This window comes from Hypanus sabinus, chromosome 8, assembly GCF_030144855.1.
Source record: "Hypanus sabinus isolate sHypSab1 chromosome 8, sHypSab1.hap1, whole genome shotgun sequence".
Classification (NCBI taxonomy): Eukaryota; Metazoa; Chordata; class Chondrichthyes; order Myliobatiformes; family Dasyatidae; genus Hypanus; species Hypanus sabinus.
Genome location: NC_082713.1, coordinates 4,578,817 through 4,600,011, shown reverse-complemented (window position 1 = coordinate 4,600,011; position 21,195 = coordinate 4,578,817). Strand labels below are relative to the sequence as shown.

The following is a 21,195-nucleotide window of genomic DNA, read 5'->3' as shown; positions in this document are numbered from 1 at the left end:
TCATGGGGGACCTCAATATAAGGCATATTGGGGAATCAGGTTAGTGCTGGATTTCAGGAGGGGTAATTTCTAGTGTGTATGAGATAGCTTTTTAGAGCAGCTCATGGTTGAGCATGCTAGGGGATCAGCTATTCTTGATTGGGTGTTGCTTAATGAACCAGAATTGATTAGGGAGCTAGAGGTAAAAGAATCCTTAGGATCAAGTGATCATAATATGATTGAATTCACCCTGAAATTGAAGGAGAAGCTAAAGTCAGATGTATTCCCTTAAGGGAAAATCTTGCCTGACGAACCTGTTGAAATTCTTTGAGGAGAGTAGGATAGATAAAGGGGATGCAGTGGATGTTGTATATTTGGACTTTCAGAAAGCCCTTGAAAAGGTGTCACATATGAGGCTGCTTACCAAGTTAAAAGCCCGTGGTATTCGAGGAATGTAACTAGCATGGTTAGATCTTGGTAGTAGGCAGCAAGTGGGAATAAAAGAATCCTTTTCCAGTTGGTTGCCAGTGACTAGCGGTGTTTCGCAGGGATTAGTGTTGGGACTGCTTATTTTAAGCTGTACATCAATTATTTAGATAACAGAATAGATGGCCTTATTGCCAGGTTTGCAGATGATACAAAGGTTGGTGGAAGAGGTGGTAGTGTTGAGGAAGCAGGGAGCTGCAGAAGGATTTAGACAGATTAGGAGAATGGACGAGAAATTGGCAAATGAAATACAATGTTGGAAAATGCATGGTCATGCACTTTGGTAGAAGAAATAAATGTGCAGACTATTTTCTAAAAGGGGAGAAGATCCAAAAATATGAGATGTAAAGGGACTTGGGAGTCCTTCTGCAGAACACCCTAAAGGTTAACTTGCAGGTTGAGTCAGTGGTGAGGAAGGCAAATTGCAATGTTAACATTCATTTCAAGAGGTCTAGAATACAAGAGCAGGGATGTGATGCTGAGGCTTTATAAGGCACTGGTGAGGCCTCACCTTGCGCAATGTGAACAGTTTTGGTCTCCTCATCTAAGAATAGATGTGGTGGCATTGGAGACGGTTCAGAGGAGGTTCACAAGGACTATTCCGGGAATGAAAGGATTAACATACGAGGAACGTTTGATGCCTCTGGGTCTGTACTTGCTGGAATTTAGAAGGATAAGGTGAGGATCTCATTGAAACTTTTTGAATGCTGGAAGGCCTAAACAGCGTAGATTTGGAAAGTATGTTTCCCATGGTGGGGGAGTCTAGGACAAAAGGGCACAGCCTCAGGATAGAAGGGCGTCCATTTAAAACAGAGATGAAGAAAATGTTCCTTAGCCAAAGGGTGGTGAATTTCTGGAATTTATTACCACAGGTAGCTATGGAGGCCAGGTCGTTGGGTATAATTAAGACAGAGATTGATAGTTTCTTGATTGGACATGGCATCAAAGCTTATGGGGAAAATGTCGGGGAGTGGAGTTGAGGAGGGGAGAAAAGAATCAGCCATGATTGAAAGGCAGAGCAGACTGGATGGTCATAGTGCAGTTTCAGTACCACGCAGGACGCAGCTTGTCCGGATGCTCTCTGCCATTAAGTGCAAAGTCCAGCTATCTTCAGCCACCTCCTCATTATTGTGAAGTATCTTCAGCGGCTAAAGGTACAATAGAAATGCAGCTTCTTCCCTCTGTCCCATTTCTTGCCCTAGGGTATTTGAATAAATCTCCCCATGGCATGGCAGAAGCTGTTAAATGGTAGCTTATTACCTTCTGTGTTTGTGGAATCTTGTCAGGTTTGTGTGGAGTTACAGTAGCTTGATTTCATGGTGCATAATAACATAACAAATAGAACAAGTGTAGACCTTTCAGCATCTCGCACCTGCCCCACCACTCAATGACATCAAGGCTCATCTTAAGGCAGCACAGCAGCGTAACGGTACAGGGGTCAGCAACCTTTACCACTGAAAGAGCCACTTGGACCCGTTTCCCACAGAAAAGAAAACACTGGGAGCCGCAAAACCCGTTTGACATTTAAAATGAAATAACACTGCATACGTTTTTTTTTGCCTTTATGCTATGTATAAACAAACTATAATGTGTTGCATTTATGAAATTGATGAACTCCTGCAGAGAAAACGAAATTACATTTCTGCATGCAACAAAAACATTTTGAACTCCGAAAAAAAGACGTTGGGTTGAAAGTTACTTTTAAGTAAAATACTCAATGTCTATTTGAGTCCTTCTTGTATTTATGAAAAACGCCGAACTTAAATTTTCCGCCAGCAGCAAACCAAAAATAACATCAGCCAGCTGTCAGCCTGAAAAATAAAAGGACTATTTCACTGAACAATGAAAAAATATGAATATACATAAAATAATAGGCAATTAAAATATTTATCATACTTGGTTAATGGGATTTCTGCTCCTGGACCTCAGCGCACAGCGTCTGCACATCAGGGCTGTATGATGTCACCTTCATCTTTACACAGGATCGCAAGCTGTCATCTGTGAGGCGTGCGCGATGTTTGTTTTTAATAAAGTTCATGTTGGAGAACACCTGCTCACTTACATATGTGGATCCAAAGATCGACAGGACTCAAAGCGCATACTTTTTAATGTTTACATAAATGTCGGGCATAGCATTCCATGTTTCGAACACAAGTTTGTCCGGTTTTGGAAGGTTTTCAATATCACTCCATTTGTGTTTCTGAGCAAGAACGGCCTTCTGACGGGCAACATCTTCAAGGTCTGCTGTCAAGCGTCTAAACTTGGACACCCATATGTCTTTGTCGGCTATGTCGGCCAGTTCCATCTCAAGATCAGGTTGACTCACACCTGCCAATGCAGTCGTATTCAGTAGGGAAGGATCGATGCTTAAGGGAGTGACCGGGAAGGATAATGTGTTTTTTTCCTCTCTGAACTCACAGAAGCGTTTCCCAAACGATGTTTGCATTGCGATGATTGCAGAATGTAAATACTCCGAAATTATCATGTCGTGACCTTGTTTGAACTCTCTCAAATTGGGGAAGTGAGACAAAGTGCCTTTCTGTAAATCTCTGGCAAGCAACGTCAACTTGCGCTCGAATGCCAAAACATCCTCCAACATGTGCAGGGCTGTGCGTCCTTTCCCCTGAAGAGCTGTGTTCAGCGTGTTCAGGTGCGCTGTCATGTCTACCATGAACTGTAGCTTTTCCAGCCACTCTGGCTGTTCCAGCTCAGGAAAGGTGAGCCCTTTGCTGCCCAGGAAAGTTTTCACTTCTTCCAGACACGCGACAAAGCGTTTCAGCACCTTCCGTCTGGACAGCCAGTGATAAAAACACGTTGTAGCGGTGTCAGTAAACTGCAGTCAAAGATAGCTTTATTCGAACTAAACAGCCTTGCTTTTAAGCCTCCCTCAACCCAGCCCCCATGGACGCAGATGCTGCAAAAGACGCGTACTCACAAACCCCCGTAGGCTATCTCCCTTAGCCGGAATGCTGGCTAATTGTGAGCCGTTTCGGATGTGCCAGCCACACTTAGATTGTACAAGATCACCATAATCTTCAAATTTAGAATTACATTTCAAAAGCTAACAAACTAACATAAAATACATTTTAATTAAATACTGACCAATTATTTCCCAAAGCCACAGGGAGCCGCAGCACAGAGGTGAAAGAGCCACAAATGGCTCGGGAGCCGCAGGTTGCTGACCCCCGGGTTAGCATGACTCTATTATAGCTCAGGGCGTCGGAGTTCAGAGTTCAATCCCAGCGCAGACTGTAACAAGTTTGTACATTCTCCTAGTGAATATATTGGTTTCCTCCCACAGTCCAAAGGCATACCAGCTAGTAGATTAATTGTCATTGTAAATTGTCCCGTTTAGGCTAAGGTTAAGTCGTTAAGCTGCTTGTGCAATGGCTCCAAGGGCCGGAAAGGCTTGTTCCTCACTGTAACTCCACCAGCACATCCTTGTGTGTGTTGGTTGATACAAATGACACATTTCACTGTACATATGATAAACACATTAAGCTGAATCTATCTTCCTCGATTATGTGCCTGTCTAGATCTCCCCTAAACATAGAGATTGTATCTGATTTCACCATCTCTTCTGGCAGTGTGACCAGGTATCAACCACTCTGTGTGGGGTGGGGAAAAATTTTCCCTTCAAATCCCCTTTCAAGTTCCTTCCACCTATCCTCATGATGGACTTTGTTGTCCTCCAAGCCTTTTGTCTGTCCTGTACATAAAAGTTGCCTTCTTGTTGGAGTTGTTCAGCGAAAAGCCTGAACTTTGCACACTGTAACAATTCCTTCGAGCACCTTGTTTTGATAAGGCCGCAGAATAGGGATGAGGAAAAATGGATCAGCCATGATTGAATGGCGGAGCAGACTCGATGGGCCAACTGGCCTAATTTTGTGTGTCTGTCTTATGATCTAATTAAATGTTTTCAGGGCAGGCATACCTCAAAGAGACTTCATAGCAGAGCAGCAAATCATACACACAAGAGATTCTGTAGATATTGGAAATGCGGAGCAACACATGCAGCATCTCTGAAGGGGAATGAACAGTCACTAGCTTGTTGCAGTCAACTGCTTCAGGACACTGAAGAACTAACGGTGCTTGAGTTGATAATGCCATTGTTATTAAGTCAGTGAAGCCCAATCAGTATCAGAACATGTAGAGGTTGTGCACTTTGTCGGACTTCAGCAGAAGGAGCAGGTCAATCACTCTACCCTCGTGGTATGTCCACAAGTTCTAGCCATTCTCTTGTGCTTCATACTCTCTGCATTGCTGGGATATTCTGCTGTGGCCAGAGAGAGATTATCACTGGAGTTCACTTCTCAAAAAGGCCGTTAGCTTAAAAGAGGGGTCAAAACCAAGATTAAGGGACCATCGTTGAACCGAAAACAGACTGGGAGGGTTGAAAAGCACAGTGCGAGTGATGTGGTTAACAGCCTTTGTAAAGGCTTTTGAGAAAATGCTTCAGAAGAGAAGGCAACACGATTATAAGCCTGCCTACAAATGATAGCCAGTCATACTCAGAATTCAAGTCAGTACAGAAACAGGCATGTCTATTGCTCCTGTCCCCGACTCTTCATTAGTGCCCCCTACCTCCAACTCACTCTACCCCTGTCCCTAAACAGATCGTTAACTCCCCATTTTTCCCCCCTAAGCCATCCCTCCAAACCTAATATTGCAGTAGAAACAGAGGCAAAACTTCAATTAAAAATATCAAAGGGTTGCGATTTGAAAAGCATCACCTTTAGAAGACAGTGGAGCTGCCTTGGACATGGCAACAACAATTGGGCAGTTCTTTCCACAGACTCTCATGGAGCACTATTGCACAGAAACTGACTAGCTTGGCTGTGCCGAACCATTATTCTGCCCTCGACCTATTGGTACATATCCATACCACTCCCATCTATGTACCTATCCCAATTTCTCTTAAATGTTGAAAATAAACCTACATCTACCACTTCCACTGGCAATTCATTCTACTCTCACCGCCCTTTGAATGAGGAATTTCCTCTCATGTTTTTCTTAAAAATTTCACCTTTGACCCATGACCTCTAGTTGTAGTCTTACCCAACCTCAGTGGAAAAAAGCTTGCTTGCATTTACCCTACCTATACCCTTCAATTTTGCACACCCCTAAGAAATCTCCCCTCACGTCTGTGTTCCAGGGAATAAATTTCTAACTTATTCAATCCATCCCTGTAACTCAGGTCCTCAAGTCCTGACTAAATCCTGGTAAATTTTCTCTGTAGCCTTTCAATCTTATTGATATCTTTCACTTCAGTGACCAGAATTACAAACAATACTCCAAATTAAGCACCATCAACGCCTCGTACAACTTCAACGGAACTCGCAACTCCTGTGCTCAATACTCTTGAGTTATAAAGGCCAATGTGACAAAAGGCCTCTTTATGATCCTATCAACCTGTGATACCACTTTCAGAGAACTATGGGTCTGCAAACCTCTTGCAATCCAAGCAGTGTTTTCTATGAATCTTCATTTCCAGAGAAAAGAAACATAAAATCGCTCATCTGTTAAACAACTTATGATTTATTTGGTTGGAATATTTAGTAATTTTTGCAGAATGCATAATCACAATTGTCAGGAGGCTTATATGAAGTAGTCTTCTTTCCTTAATGTCTCAGGGCAACACAATTCCTTCACTGGTAAGAAATGAGACCCATCAGTCATTAACTAACACACTGATCATTCGTCGATAAACACTGATATGCATCCACAAAAGGCTGCTCCACATCTGAAGGCACAATGGGGATATTCCTTCTTCCCCTGCGCGGTATAAAGAATATATTTTTCTTGTTTTGAAATAACCATCACGTGGAAAGCAACAACATGCAGTCCTAGATATAATTAAACAGCATTTATATAAATAACAGCTGAAATTATTTCATATTAAAACCTGCATTGCACAACAAAAGCAACGTAAAAATAGTTATCCATTTCCATGACAGACTAATGTTGCTCTTTACCAGCTAATGGATTGTCTCAGGCTACTGAGTTCTGTTTGTCTCAGCCAGGCTATTTCAACTAGAGTCTCAAGTGTTTGTAAATCCCAATGTCACATCAAACGCGAGGGAAGCTGGAAAGGGGAGGGAGACTGGGAGAAGAGGGTAGCTGGAGGGGAGAGTTATTTTGGTAAGCAGGAAGGCCAAAGTTCTGACAACTATGGGACAATGGAACAAGGAAACATCCTGCAGAATTTGGGGCAACTGCACAATTCACACTACAGTAGTTGACAATTGTGGTTCTGTGCTGAATACTTTGCTGGATGTTCTCAAAGAGACGACTCAACCATTGCTGCCCTGGTTTCGGAGTCAGATATAGACCCAACCGGGGAAGCAGGGAAAGGCTGTGTCTTCATATCAGTCTTAGCTTCATGATGACGTTTACCAAGATAATTCTTTTTTTTAAATTCAGAGATACAGTTGAATAGGCCATTCTGCCCCAACAAACCGCACTGCCCAGCAATCCATTTATTTCATCCTAGACTTATCACAAGACAATTTACAATGGCAAATTACCCTACAAACCAGTACATCTATGGACATAGGGAGGATGTACAGACTCCTTACAGAGGACACCAGAATTGAACTCCAAACACTCCTGCCGTTTCAGCATTATGCAACCATGGTTTCCAGGAGAATGTGGCCAAAAAACAGTGAAGACATAGGAGATTACAGAAGCTGGAATCTGAGTCTACACACAAATTGTGTTTGGAACTCAGTGGGTTGAGCAGCATCTGTGGGGTCTGCTGCAGGGGATGGGGGAAATTACAAGTCCTGAGGACAGTCTTGATGCAGGGTTTCGATCTGAAACATTAACAATTCCTCCCCTGCAGATGCTGATTGACCTGCTGAGTAATACCACCAGTATATCTGCTGGGCAGATGCAACGTTGCACAGGAAGTAGAGGCCACATCAGGGCACAAAAGTGACTCAGGGCCACATTCACCTACCTGAAGTTCTGGAGTGAGGCAGTGGAAACAGTTATATTAATATGGTTCATTCAGGGGTTTGCGGGGTTGGGGAGTTTTCAACATATCAGTTCACAAGGGCAGAACACAGGGAACAACACAAGATACTGAGGAACTCAGCAGATTAGCAGCATCTATTGAGGGGGAATACACAGTTGACCCAGGACATGCCCTCTTCTCATTGCTACCATTAAGATGGAGATACAGGAGCCTGAAGACACACACTCGACACTTCAGTTACAGGTTCTTACCCTCAGATTTCTGAACGGACAACGAGTCTATGTACACTAGCTCACTATTTTTTTTCTTTTTTTTTGCTTTGTATTTCTTATTTCATTATATATTTCTTATTGTAATTTATATTTTCAATTTTTATGTATTACATCTACTGCTGACACAAAACAAATTTCATGACATACACCAGCGATATTAAACCTGATTCTGATACTTACTTCATCTCCCCTCTTCTACCCACACACCCAGCTTGTACTCCTGCCCCTCCCCCTCACTTGCCAGTCCTGAAGAACGGTCTCGATCTGAAATGTCGACTCTTAATTTATTTCCACAGATGATGTCTGACCTGCCAAGTTCCTCCAGCATGTTGTATATGTTGGATAGGAGAAACATTCTCTCAACAACTGCCAATGCCGAAGGGCAATTGTCAGATTGACGTAGGTAGGCATGGGGAAATCTACTGGGATTGAAGGAAGGATGTTGGATGGTGATGGAATTCCGACAAACCTGAAGGAGCGCCCTGCCTTTTCCGAAACACAACCTGGGCAATGTCACAATAGGAGAAGATTCCTCAATAGCTGGCAAACAAAACCTGAAGATTTCCTAACACCAACCACACATAATTAACTTGTGGATTCCACCATAGTCCAATAATTTTTTTTAAAAAGTTGACATATGAAAATAATCCAAACGTAAAAGTTCACTCCAATCATCTGTCTAGGTCCTCACGAACCAATCCTGATTAAATAAGCATTCGATATTCTTCACTCCATAGATATGATTTAAAAGGGAACATAATCCGGAGGGTACATCACCAGCAGAGAATTCTCACACAGAGAGGCACAGTGCTCCCAACCCAGGGACTTCATCAACTGTAAGAGAAAACACGTTAGTTGATACAATCATCATCTCAATTCATAAACATAAAGAGATTTTGCAGATATCCATTTACTTATAGACTTACAGAGTGTAGAATTGGCCCTTTCAGCCATTTAAGCCACACCACCCCGCAACCATGAACAACCCCGATTAGCCCCTAACCTAATCATGGGACAATTTACAATGATCAATTAACCTGCTAACTGGTGTGTCTTTGGACTGTGGGAGAAAACCAGAGCACCCAGAGAAAATCTGGACGCTCAGAGACTCGTTAAAGGGGATGCTGGGATTGATCTTCGAACTCTGATGCCCGAGCAGTAATAGCATTGTGCTCACCATTATGCTACCAAGGCACTAATGCTGAGAATCCAGAGCACCACACACAATATGCTGGTGGAATTCAGCAGGTCAGTCAGGAAATGAATAAACGGTCAATTTTTCAGGCAGAGATCCTTGGAAAAGAATGATGCCAGAATAAGAAGATGAAAGAAGGGGCAGGAATACAAACTAGAAAGTGATAGATGAAGCCAGGTGGGTGGGAGGGGTTGGGGATGAAGTGAGAAACTGGGAGGTGATAGGTGGAAAAGGTAAAAGGGTGGAGAAGAAGGAATCTGATAGGAGAGACAAGAGGAATTGTCTCAATTCACTGCAACTTCCAGTAAAGTCAGGAACAATAAATGAAATCCAACTCAAACACTTATAGAACTGGCTGCATGAAAAAAACACATGCTTGTGGTCTTGTGTGAAACGATCTATCTCATCCCGTGTTGATGTCTGAGTGCCGGGAACACTGAGAGCAGAGTGAGGGGTCTGGAGGGCTATGATCCAGATGCAGGTTGATGGAACTGGGCAGGTTAATGTTTTGGCATGAACTAGATGGGCCAAAGGGGCCAATTCTATGACACTCTGACTGGGCTGGTATCTGTGAAATAGCTCAGTCCATCATTCCACAGTGAAGCACAGGGGTTGGGTAATTTCTTCACATGTAGTAGCTGGTAGTTGCATACAAACATCTCCCTCCAGCCAAATCTCCCCATCCCACACCTCCCTCACTCTCCCATAGATTAACCCTTTAATTCCAGGAATCATTCTAGGTGATAAACCACAAGAGACTCTGCAGATGCTGGAAATTCAGAACAACACACACAAAATGCTGGAGGAACATAGCAAGTCATACAGCATCTAAGGAGGGTAATAAACAGTCAATATTTCAGGCAATCCCAACTTCCGAGTCTCTTTATGAGACGGGGAGCCAGGCACCACCCTGTCTGTGGGGAGTGCATGTTTAGCTATACTATGTGAGGGCAGCTTGGATCAGCTCATCTTTCCTCACTTGTGAGCAAAGGATGTTTCCACTAACCTGAATACAGTTGTTCCAGTTCTCTTGGCTTGGCTTATTCTCAACAATTTTTGTAGCAAACTTCAATGCGCGTCCAAAATGCTGCTTCACCAATGCATGCTTATATGCAAAAGTCAGTGCCTGGAAACAGAAAGGTGCACTATGAAAACACCAACAGTACTTCACAAATCCACCCGAAAGGAATGCATTCCCCAATAATACATCCTCCCCTTAAACATTCTCTTCCAGATTAAAAAGATCCGGGTGTCAAGGTCAAGAGCAGAGGGTGAACTGGTGGTCAGGTCACTAATTTGTGAAGCTTTACACACTTCAGAGCTGAACTAACTCTGTAGTTAAGGTTTGCAGCCATTGACGCCTGGACTGACTGTAGCATTCATTGGCTCTGTGCCTGTGGTCTCACTTTTGGGGACACTGCCATTCATGTACTGTGTCTTGTTTGTTTTTTTTCGTTTGCATGATTTGTGATTCTGTTATAGTTACTACTCTAGATTTGTTCAGTATGCCAGCAGAAAAATGAATCTCATGGTGTATGTGGTGACATATATGTGCTTTAATAATAAAACTTACTTTGAACTTTGAAGCCTGTGTGCAAAAGGAGGAGGGTTGGGCATGGGGCTAACAACTCCATCTTGTAAAAACCCAGAGAAACAGATATAACAGTAGAAGCTCCAAAGACCTCATCTCTGAGAGAGGATTTGACAGACAGACAGATAGACATACTTTATTGATCCCGAGGGAAATTGTCTATAAAATATACTGAAATCAGAAGCCACAGGACTGATCAGCCTTCAGTCCAGAACAGAAAATTCTGCCAAGCTGCCATCGGTGGCTTATGCCCCAGCAGGGGTGATGGACTTAAGGAGAGACATGAATGCCACCAGGTACTACCCTGAGATTCATTTCCTTGCAGACACTCACAGTGAAACAAAGAAATACAATAGAATCAATGAACAATTATACTCAGAAAAGACTGGCAATCAATGTGAAGAAGATGAAAAACTGTGTAAATACAAAAAACAATTACAAGACAGACAGACAGACATACTTTATTGATCCCGAGGGAAATTGGGTTTCGTTACAGTCGCAACAACCAAGAATAGTGTAGAAATATAGCAATGTGAAACCATAAATAATTAAATAACAATAAGTAAATTATAATACTAAATAAGTGAATAAATATTACTGTCAACATGTGTTTTAGAGTGAGCTTGCCGAGTATGGAAGTGGTTCCACAAAGTAAACAAAAATACAAGAGGCAGACATAGGGACAACTGTCTAAACCTTTTCTCCCCATGGCAGGGATATCAAAACAAGGTATTACAAGGAGTTGCTACAGTGTGCTAAATTCAGGCTGTCAACTGTTCAACTCCAATTTGAGGGCACTTTTTTCTGTCCAGGACAGACAAAAGGCTTGGAGGACAACAAAGACCATCATGAGGATAGGTAGAAGGAACTTGTAAGGGAATTTGAAAGGAAAACTTTCCCCACCCCACAGAGAGGGACTGATATCTGGATCTCACTGCCGGAAGAGATGGTGAAATCAGATACAATCTCTAAGTTTTAGGGGTAATTAAATAGGCACATAAATGAAGAAGATAGATTCAGCTTCATGTATTTATCATATGTACAGTGAAATGTGTCACTTGTATTAACCAACACACACAAGGATATGCTGGCCCAGTTACAGTGAGGAACAGGCCTTTCTGGTCCTTGGAGCCATTGCACAAGCAGCTCAATGATTTAACCACAAACAAGAGAAATCCAAGCAACACACACAAAATGCTGGAGAAATTCAGCAGGTCAGGCAGCATCTATGGAAAAGAGTACAGCTGACGTTTCAGACAGAGACCCTCCAGCAGGACTGTTGATAACAAGATGAGGAGTCAGAGTTAGAAGGTGAGGGGAAAGGAGGAAGAAACACAAGATGATAGGTGAAACTGGGAGTGGGAGGGGTGAAGTAAAGAGCTGGGAAGTTAGTTGGTGAAAGAAATACAGGGCTGGAGAAGGGGGAAACTGATAGGAGAGGACAGAAGGCCATAGAAGCAAGAAAAGGGGGAGGACTACCAGAGGGAGGCGATGATCAGGCAAGAAGATATGGTGGGAGAGGGAGAAGTGGATGGGGAATAGAGATTAAGGGGGAGGGGGGCCATTACCAGAAGTTCAAGAAATTGATGTTCATGCCATCAGGTTGCAGGTACCCAGACAAAATATATGGTGTTGCTCTTCCAACCTGGGTTGGGCCTCATTGTGACAGTAGAGGAGGCCATGCATGGACATGTTGGAATGGGAATGGAAAGTGGAATTAAAATGGGTGGCCACTGGGAGATCCTGCTTTTTCTGGCAGACATAGCATAGGTGAAGCGGACTCCTAATCTATGTCTGGTCTCACCGATATACAAGAGGCCACACCAGTCTATACCAGATATAGTAGATGACCCCTAAAGACTCACAGGTGAAGTGTCTCCTCACCTGGAAGGACTGTTTGGGGCCTTGAATGGTAGTGAGGGAGGAGGTGTTGGGGCAGGTGTAGCATTTGTTCCTCTTGCAAGGATAAGTGCCAGGAGAGCGATCAGTGGGGAAGAGGGATTGGGGAAATTGGGAATTGAGGAAGATGTGCTTGGTGGTGGGATTCCATTGGAGATGGCAGAAGTTACGGAAAATTATGTGCTGGACACGAAGGCTGGTGGGGTGGTAGGTGAGGACAAGAGGAACCCTAACACTGGTGGGTGGCAGGAGGATGGGGTGAGGGCAGACATGCGCAAGAAAGAAGAGATGTGGTTGAGAGCAGCATTGATGGTGGAGGAAGGGAAGCCCCCTTCTTTGAAGAAGGAGGACATCTCATTTGTTCTGGAATGAGAAGCCTCATCCTGAGAGCAGATGTAGCGGAGACGGAGGAATTGAGAGAAGGGGATAGCATTTTTACAAGTTCATTTTGGTAGGTCAAATTTGAAGACAGAATATAATATTAATGATAATACTCTTAGCAGTGTGGAGAATCAGCGAGATCTTGGGGTCAAGTTCCATAGGACATTCAAAGCTGCTGTGCACCTTGACTGTGTTGTTAAGAGGACATATGGTGAGTTATGCCCTCTTATGAGAATAAGCACATTCCACTAGATGGAGGAAAGTGGTAGTGAAGGGAAATTGGTTGGGTCTAGAGTTCAGAAAGAAATGGAGAGCTTTGAGGCCTTCCTGGTGGGGGATGGGAACTGGATATCCATGCTGAAAATAAGATGCTTTGGCCCAAGGAACTTGAAATTATTGAAAAGATCAAAAGTGTGTTAAGTGTCATGAATGTACGTGGGAAGGGACTGAATCAGGAGGGGATAAAGCTGAGTCAAGGTATGCAGATATAAATTCAATGGGGCAGGAACAAGCTGAAACAATGGGTCTACTTGGACACACAGGTTTGTTGATCTTGGGTAGGAAGTAGAAATGGGAGGTGTGGGGTGAAGGAACTATGACGTTGCTGGCAGTGGATGGGTGATCCTCAGAATTAATAAGGTCAGTGATGGTGTGGGATTCAATAGCCCTGTGTTCCTTAATGGGATCCTGTTCGAGGGGTAAGTAAAAGGAGCTGTCAGATAGATGTTGCTCGGCCTCAGCAAAGTAGAGGTCGTTCTGCCAGTCTACTATAGCACCCCCTTAACTGCAGGTCTGATGGTGAGGTTGGAATTGGAGAGAGGGGTGGTGAAGTTGAAATGGTTGATGTTTCATCGGCAGCTAGTCTTAGCCAACAATTTAACCTCAGTCTTAACCTACTAGCTGGTACGCCTTTGGACTGTGGGAGGAAACCAGTGCACCTGTAGGAAACCAACGTAATCGCTGGGAGAACGTACAAACTTGTTACAGACTGCGCTGGGATTGAACTCTGAACTCCGATGCCCTGAGCTGTAATAGTGTCATGCTAACCATTACGCTGCTGTGCTGCCTTAAGATGAGCTTTGATGTCATTGAGTGGTGGGGCAGGTGCGAGATGCTGAAAGGTTACACTTGTTCTATTTGTTACGTTATTATGCACCATGAAATCAAGCTACTGCAACTCTTTACACAAAGATTCCACAAACACAGAATGTAATAAGTTACCAATTAACAGCTTCTGCTGTGCCACAGGGAGACTTATTTAAACACCCTAGGGCAAGAAGTGGGACAGAGGGAAGAAGCTGCATTTCTATTGTACCTTTGGCCGCTCAGGATGCTTCACAATAATGAGGAAGCGGCTGAAGATAGCTGGGCCTTGCACATCATTCTGCAGATACACAGCAGAGAGCATCCGGACAAGCTGCATCCTGCGTGGTACTGAAAATGCACTATGACCATAAGACATATGAGCAAAATTAGGCAACTGACCCAGTCAGTCTGCTCTGCCTTTCAATCGTCGCTGATCCTCTTCTCCCCCTCCTCAGCCCCACTCTCTGGCATTCTCACCGTAACTTTTGATGCCACGTCTAATCAAGAACTTATCAATCTCTGTCTTAAATACACCCAATGACCTGGCCTCCACAGCTGCCTGTGGTAATAAATTCCACAAATTCACCACCCTCTGGCTAAAGAAATTTCTCCATGGCTCTGTTTTAACTGGATGCTCTTCTATCCGGGAGGATGTGCCCTTTTAGCCTAGACTCTCCCACCATGGGAAACTTCCCTTCCACATCTACTCTGTCTAGGCCTTACAATATTCTAAAGGTTTCAATGAGATCCCCCTCATCCTTCTACATTACAATGAGTACAGACCAATGTATGAAAACCCCTTCATTCCCGGAATCATCCTTGTGAACCTCCTCTGAAGCTTCTCCAATGCCAGCACATTTTTCCTTAGATGAGCAGCCCAAAACTGTTCACATTTACTCAAGGTGAGGCCTCACCAGTGCCTTATAGATCCTCAGCATAACATCTCTGTTCTTGTATTGTAGACCTCTTGAAATGAATGCTAACATTACATTTGCCTTCCTCACCACCAACTCAACCTGCAGGTTAATCTTTATGGTGTTCTGCACAAGGACTCCCATTAATGACAGTAAGGCTCTAAGACAGGAAGTCAAAACTGCCCAATGCATCACTGGCACCAGCATACACGTCACCAGGGACATATGTACAGAAAGGTGCCAGAAAGGGGCCAGCAACATCATGAAGGATGTTACCCTGCTCAAGAACTGTTTGTCCCACACCCATCAGGCTGGAGGCAATGCAGTCTACACATAGAACACCAGACTCTAAAACAGTTACTTTCCCCAAGCATTAAGGCTGATCAACACCTCCACCCTCTAACCCACCTCTAACCACTACTTCTTCATCATTTCCACAGACACACTTGTGCATAGTGTTACTTGATGGACATACAATCAATGTAGGCTCTCTTATGTATTGATAGTGGTTGTGTTTTTTTAAATTATTATGGTATTTTTAATGCATATTGTGCTTTTTTTTGTGCTGCACCAGTTCCATAGTAACAATTACTTTGTTCTCCTTTATGTATATGTACTGGGAATGACATTGCTGAGTCCTGAATCTTGACAAGTCACTGCTATATCACTGGAGGCCCACTGCCAATTCACACAATGCAAATTGCCTCCAGCAGCAACAAAATAAATGACCTGTGAACCCAATTTGATGACATTGGAACAGGGTAATGCAGAATAGAAATAGGACCTTCAGCGCAACTAGTCAATGCTGACTAAGACACCCAACCCATTAGAACCAGCTGCTCTTTTTCAGGTTGAGTCGGAGTTCAGGAAGGCCATATGGTGGTAGCATTTATTTTCAGAGGGCTAGAATATCAGAGCAACAATGCAATGCTAAGGATTTATAAGGCATTAGTCAGACTGCAACTGAGAACTGTGAGCAGTTTAGGCCTCTTTATCTCAAAGACATGCTGGCATTGGAGAGAGTCTAGAGGATGCTCACAAGAGTGATTCTAGGAATGAGAGAGTTACATATGAGCTTTTGATGGCTTTGGCCCTATATTCACTGGAGTTTAGACTAATGGGGGAAAGAGAGGGAATATCATTGAAACCTATCGAATATTGAAAGACCTTGATAAAGTGGACACAGAGAAGATATTTCCTATAGTGGGGGAGTCTGGGATCAAGAGACACAGCCTTATAATACAAACCCGTCCACTTAGAACAGAAATGAGGAAGTTCTTTAGTCAGAGAATTGAGAATCTGTGGAAGTCATTGCCATGGACAGCTGTGGAGGCCAAATCAAATGGTATATTTAAAGCAGAGGTTGATAGGTTCTTAATTAGTCAGAGTGTCAAACATTACAGGGAGAAGGCAGGAGAATGGGGTTGAGAGGAATAATAAAACAGCCATGATGGAATGATGTAGCAGACTCGATGGGCTGAATAGCCTAATTCTGCTCCTCTGTCCAATGTTCTAAGAGTTGGGGAAATACACAAGCTAACAAAGTCAAAGAAACATAGCTAATGAAGCTAATGATTGTAGAGGGACAGAATGGAAAAGCAGGCATTATTTAAACTTGAGGACTGTGCCATGATCTGGATTTTAGACTTTGGAGGTGTTAGATTTGGAAGGATACTTGACAACAGGATTTAGATGTTTTCCATACCAATAAGATTGAAGAGGCTAGAACACTTTTGTGTCAGACAAAAGAAGCTTGTGTGAACTTGGTGGTGGCCTCAGATAACAAAATGGCTTGCCAGTTTCAACATAGGGTATATGTGCCCACATCTCCTGGAATTTCTAAATATAAGAAACTGACAGAAGATGTATTTTCACTCATGGGTAGACTATTGCAGGGTCTTTGACCTGAAACACCAACTCCTGTTCTTTGGACAGATCACGGATGAACTGTTGATTGTTCCAGTATACTCTGGTTTGATTTTGCCACAAGGCCTGGAGACTGGACTACACAAGTATTGTAGACAGATTTAAAGAGAAATATGCAAATCCAGAAGGGAGAAAAGGTTACACAGTTATGCTGACAGTCTGGGTAAAGTGTGGGAGAAAAAGTGTGTGCACTGCCTAAACACCAGCAGAGACTAGCTGAGATCAAAGGCTGGTTTCTGTGCTGTAGATAATTTTTAAAGATTAGTTTTATTTGTCACATATACATTGAAACATACAGTGAAGTGCAGTATTGTATACCATTCCATCAAGTCTTTCATTCAGCACATTTCTGGCCCAACGAGCCCATGCTGCCCACTTTCAGCTGTACGACCAATTAATCCTTGTCTATATGTCTTTGTAATGTGAGAGGAAGCTGAAGTACCCAGTCATGGAGAGAATGTACAAACTACTTACAGACATCTGCAGGAATTATTAGAGCATTACACTAACCGCTACTGTGCCACCCTCAAAGAACTTCATAAGCAGTTGGTTGTATTTAGAAGAATATAATACATCAAGCAGCCAGGAAGACAACTGATGGCCGTTACTGTCAGTAAAGAAGTCCTCTGACGATTTGTATATTTCTGTTGAGACTACACCTCAAAGATTAAGAATGCAAATTAAATTTATTGTTAAAGTATGTATATGTCACAATAGACTACCTTGAGATTTCACTGAGGTACCTTGAGACCATGTGATAAAAGAATATTTTTAAAATGTGAAACAAGCAAACATTAGCAGAGGAGAACGTAACTCCTTACAGACAGTGGCAGATTTGAACCCAGGTTGCTTGCTTGGTAAAGGAATTATGCCAACCATTACACTACCATGCCACCTAACTCAGTGGTCTGATCAATCATTAGCTATACTGATCTTACGCAATTCCACATATGCAGTCTCCAGGGCAGAGAGTTGTATACAGTGAGCTATATGTCAGGAAGGTATGTAAATGTTTAAGGAACAGCAGCAGCATCAATTGGAAATGAAATGCAGTGAGGCCTGATTCTCCTGTGTCGTTGTCTGCATCTGATGTATGGGAAGGGCACTGCTAAACTGCGTGCAATGTTGCATAAACATAAAATGCTTCTGGCCTCCAAGGAGGTATATGTTGCTAGGGTAACCCAGCACATACATAAAAATAATCAGCATGGTTGCTACAGTAACCCAGAATATGCTGCAGATCATAAAACGGCTCAACAGTCTGTCGACAACATTAAAGTACCAATGTTCCATCAGTGCCCCTCACTGAATGTGAACAGAATATAGGATAGTGAATTCTGAAAATCCATTCAAAAGACTGCGGAACGTTTAGGGATGGGGTTGTGTCTAACAGAGACCAGAATTAGAATATAAAACATAGAATAGGCCATTCAGCCCACAATGTGCCGAACTAATTGATAACACCTTTGGACAATGAGGTTGGCTATGGATCAGCCCAAATCTAGGAGACAGGTGGCCATACTGCAATTGGTGCACTCCCATCAGGGAACAGGCTACGTAGCGTCCACATTAGGAACAACCATGCTGCTCAAGGACTCCGTCTCAGTCCCATCAGCGAGAAGACTACGTAGCATCCATGCCTGGACCATCAGACTCAAATATAGTTACTTTCCCCAAGCAGTAAGGCTGAACAACACCTCCATCCACTAAACCACCCTTACACTCCCCCCAACACCACTATTTTATCATATCCTGTCAGTCACCTTATGTACAGACATCCTGTGTCCAACATCACTTTATGGACATACAATTTGTGTACATATGCTATCTTATGCATTTGTATTTGTTGGTTTTAATATTATTATTATAGTGCTTCAAAGGTACATTTAAGATCAGAGAAATGTATAATATACATCCTGAAGTTCTTTCTCTTTGTAACCACCCACAAAAGCAGAGTGGTGCCCCAAAGAATGATTGACAGTTAAATGTTTGAATCTCATCCCCCCAGCTCTCCCCTCCCATGCGTAAGCAGCAGCAAAGCATCAATAAAGACAAAGACTTGCAGTACCCCAAAGACTACTCAGTCACCTGGTAATTCAACATACCACAGGCTCTATCCCTCCCTAACAAGGGAAAAAGAGATGTCTCCATTTCACAGCGAGAGGGGAGACATAACAAACAACTTCATCTTATTGTTTTTTCTCTATTGCATTAGATCAGGAGTAACAATTATTTTGATTGCCTTTACACTTGTGTACTGGAAATGACATTAAACAATCTTGAATGTTGAACTGTGAGCATGTTCTCTCTGTGACTGCACATCCATTTCTTCTAGTCCCCTTGTACATTACAAACACGTGCAGGTTGGTAGTTTAATAGTGTGAACGGCCTTATTCTACTCTTATGTCTTGTGGTCTTAACTAGCCACTGAAGTGTATCTGAATGGTAGGGGGAATTGAGAGGAGTGGGGAAGGATGGGTTATATAAAAATTAATGGGGAATGGGATTACTCTGTGAGCCAGTTTAGAAATGGCTTCCTCAATAGTAGGTGCTATGAAAAAACTGACTTACAGCAGCATCACAGGCACAGAGCATCAGGAAAACAGCATCCAGAAGTGAAAAATATAAATTATACACAATAAAAAATACATTTTATTGCAAAATAATCAAAGTGGTCATAATGTTATTAAACTACAGTGATTAGAGTTGTGCTGGTTGGTTCAAGAACTAAATGGTTGAAGGAAGTAGCTGTTCCTGAACATGATAGTGGGCCTTCAGGTTTCTGTATGTCCTGCTGAATGAAAGCTTCAAGAAGATGGCATAGCCTGATGGTGAGGACCATATAACCATATAACAATCACAGCACGGAAACAGGCCATCTTGGCCCTCCTAGTCCGTGCCGAACCCTTAATCTCACCTAGTCCCACCTACCCGCACTCAGCCCATAACCCTCCACTCCTTTCCTGTCCATATACCTATCCAATTTTACCTTAAATGACACAGCTGAACTGGCCTCTACTACTTCTACAGGAAGCTCATTCCACACAGCTATCACTCTTTGAGTAAAGAAATACCCCCTCGTGTTTCCCTTAAACTTCTGCCCCCTAACTCTCAAATCATGTCCTCTAGTTTGAATCTCCCCTACTCTCAATGGAAACAGCCTGTTCACGTCAACTCTACCTATCCCTCTCAAAATTTTAAATACCTCGATCAAATCCCCCCTCAACCTTCTACGCTCCAATGAATAGAGACCTAACTTGTTCAACCTTTCTCTGTAACTTAATTGCTGAAACCCAGGTAACATCCTAGTAAATCGTCTCTGCACTCTCTCTAATTTATTGATATCTTTCCTATAATTCGGTGACCAGAACTGCACACAATATTCCAAATTTGGCCTTACCAATGCCTTGTACAACTTTAGCATTACATCCCAACTTCTGTACTCAATGCTTTGATTTATAAAGGCCAGCGTTCCAAAAGCCCTCTTCACCACCCGATCTACATGAGACTCCACTTTCAGGGAACTATGCACAGTTATTCCTAGATCTCTCTGTTCCTCTGCATTCCTCAATGCCCTACCATTTACTCTGTATGTTCTATTTGGATTATTCCTGCCAAAATGTAGAACCTCACACTTCTCAGCATTAAACTCCATCTGCCAATGTTCAGCCCATTCTTCTAACCGGCATAAATCTCCCTGCAAGCTTTGAAAATCCACCTCATTATCCACAACACCTCCTACCTTAGTATCATCGGCATACTTACTAATCCAATTTACCACCCCATCATCCAGATCATATATATATATATTACAAACAACATTGGGCCCAAAACAGATCCCTGAGGCACCCCGCTAGTCACCGGCCTCCATCCCGATAAACAATTATCCACCACTACTCTCTGGCATCTCCCATCTAGCCACTGTTGAATCCATTTTATTACTCCAGCATTAATACCTAACGACTGAACCTTCTTAACCAACCTTCCATGTGGAACTTTGTCAAAGGCTTTGCTGAAGTCCATATAGACTACATCCACTGCCTTACCCTCGTCAACATTCCTCGTAACTTCTTCAAAAAATTCAATAAGGTTTGTCAAACATGACCTTCCACGCACAAATCCATGCTGGCTACTTCTAATCAGATCCCGTCTATCCAGATAATTATAAATACTATCTCTAAGAATACTTTCCATTAATTTACCCACCACTGATGTCAAACTGACAGGTCTATAATTGCTAGGCTTCCTTCTAGAACCCTTTTTAAACAATGGAACCACATGAGCAATACGCCAATCCTCCGGCACAATCCCCGTTTCTAATGACATCTTAAAGATCTCCGTCAGAGCTCCTGCTATTTCTACACAAACTTCCCTCAAGGTCCTGGGGAATATCCTGTCAGGACCCGGAGATTTATCCACTTTTAAATTTCTTAAAAGCGCCAGTACCTCCACCTCTTTAATTGTCATAGGTTCCATAACTTCCTTAC

The 21,195-nt window shown here is 42.8% G+C and overlaps 1 protein-coding gene across 1 annotated transcript in view; it reads right to left on the bottom strand.

The window, feature by feature from the left end:
* Positions 1-5,985: 5,985 nt before the first annotated feature.
* LOC132397899 (tripeptidyl-peptidase 2-like) overlaps positions 5,986-21,195 on the bottom strand; it is a 190,172-nt gene continuing 174,962 nt past the window's right edge. Inside the window, exons 28-29 of the mRNA XM_059976684.1 lie at positions 9,918-10,037; positions 5,986-8,550 (exon numbers count right to left, since the gene is read on the bottom strand). Coding sequence (XP_059832667.1) covers positions 8,461-8,550; positions 9,918-10,037 — 210 coding nt within the window. The 3' untranslated portion in view covers positions 5,986-8,460. The remainder of the gene's footprint in view (positions 8,551-9,917; positions 10,038-21,195) is intronic.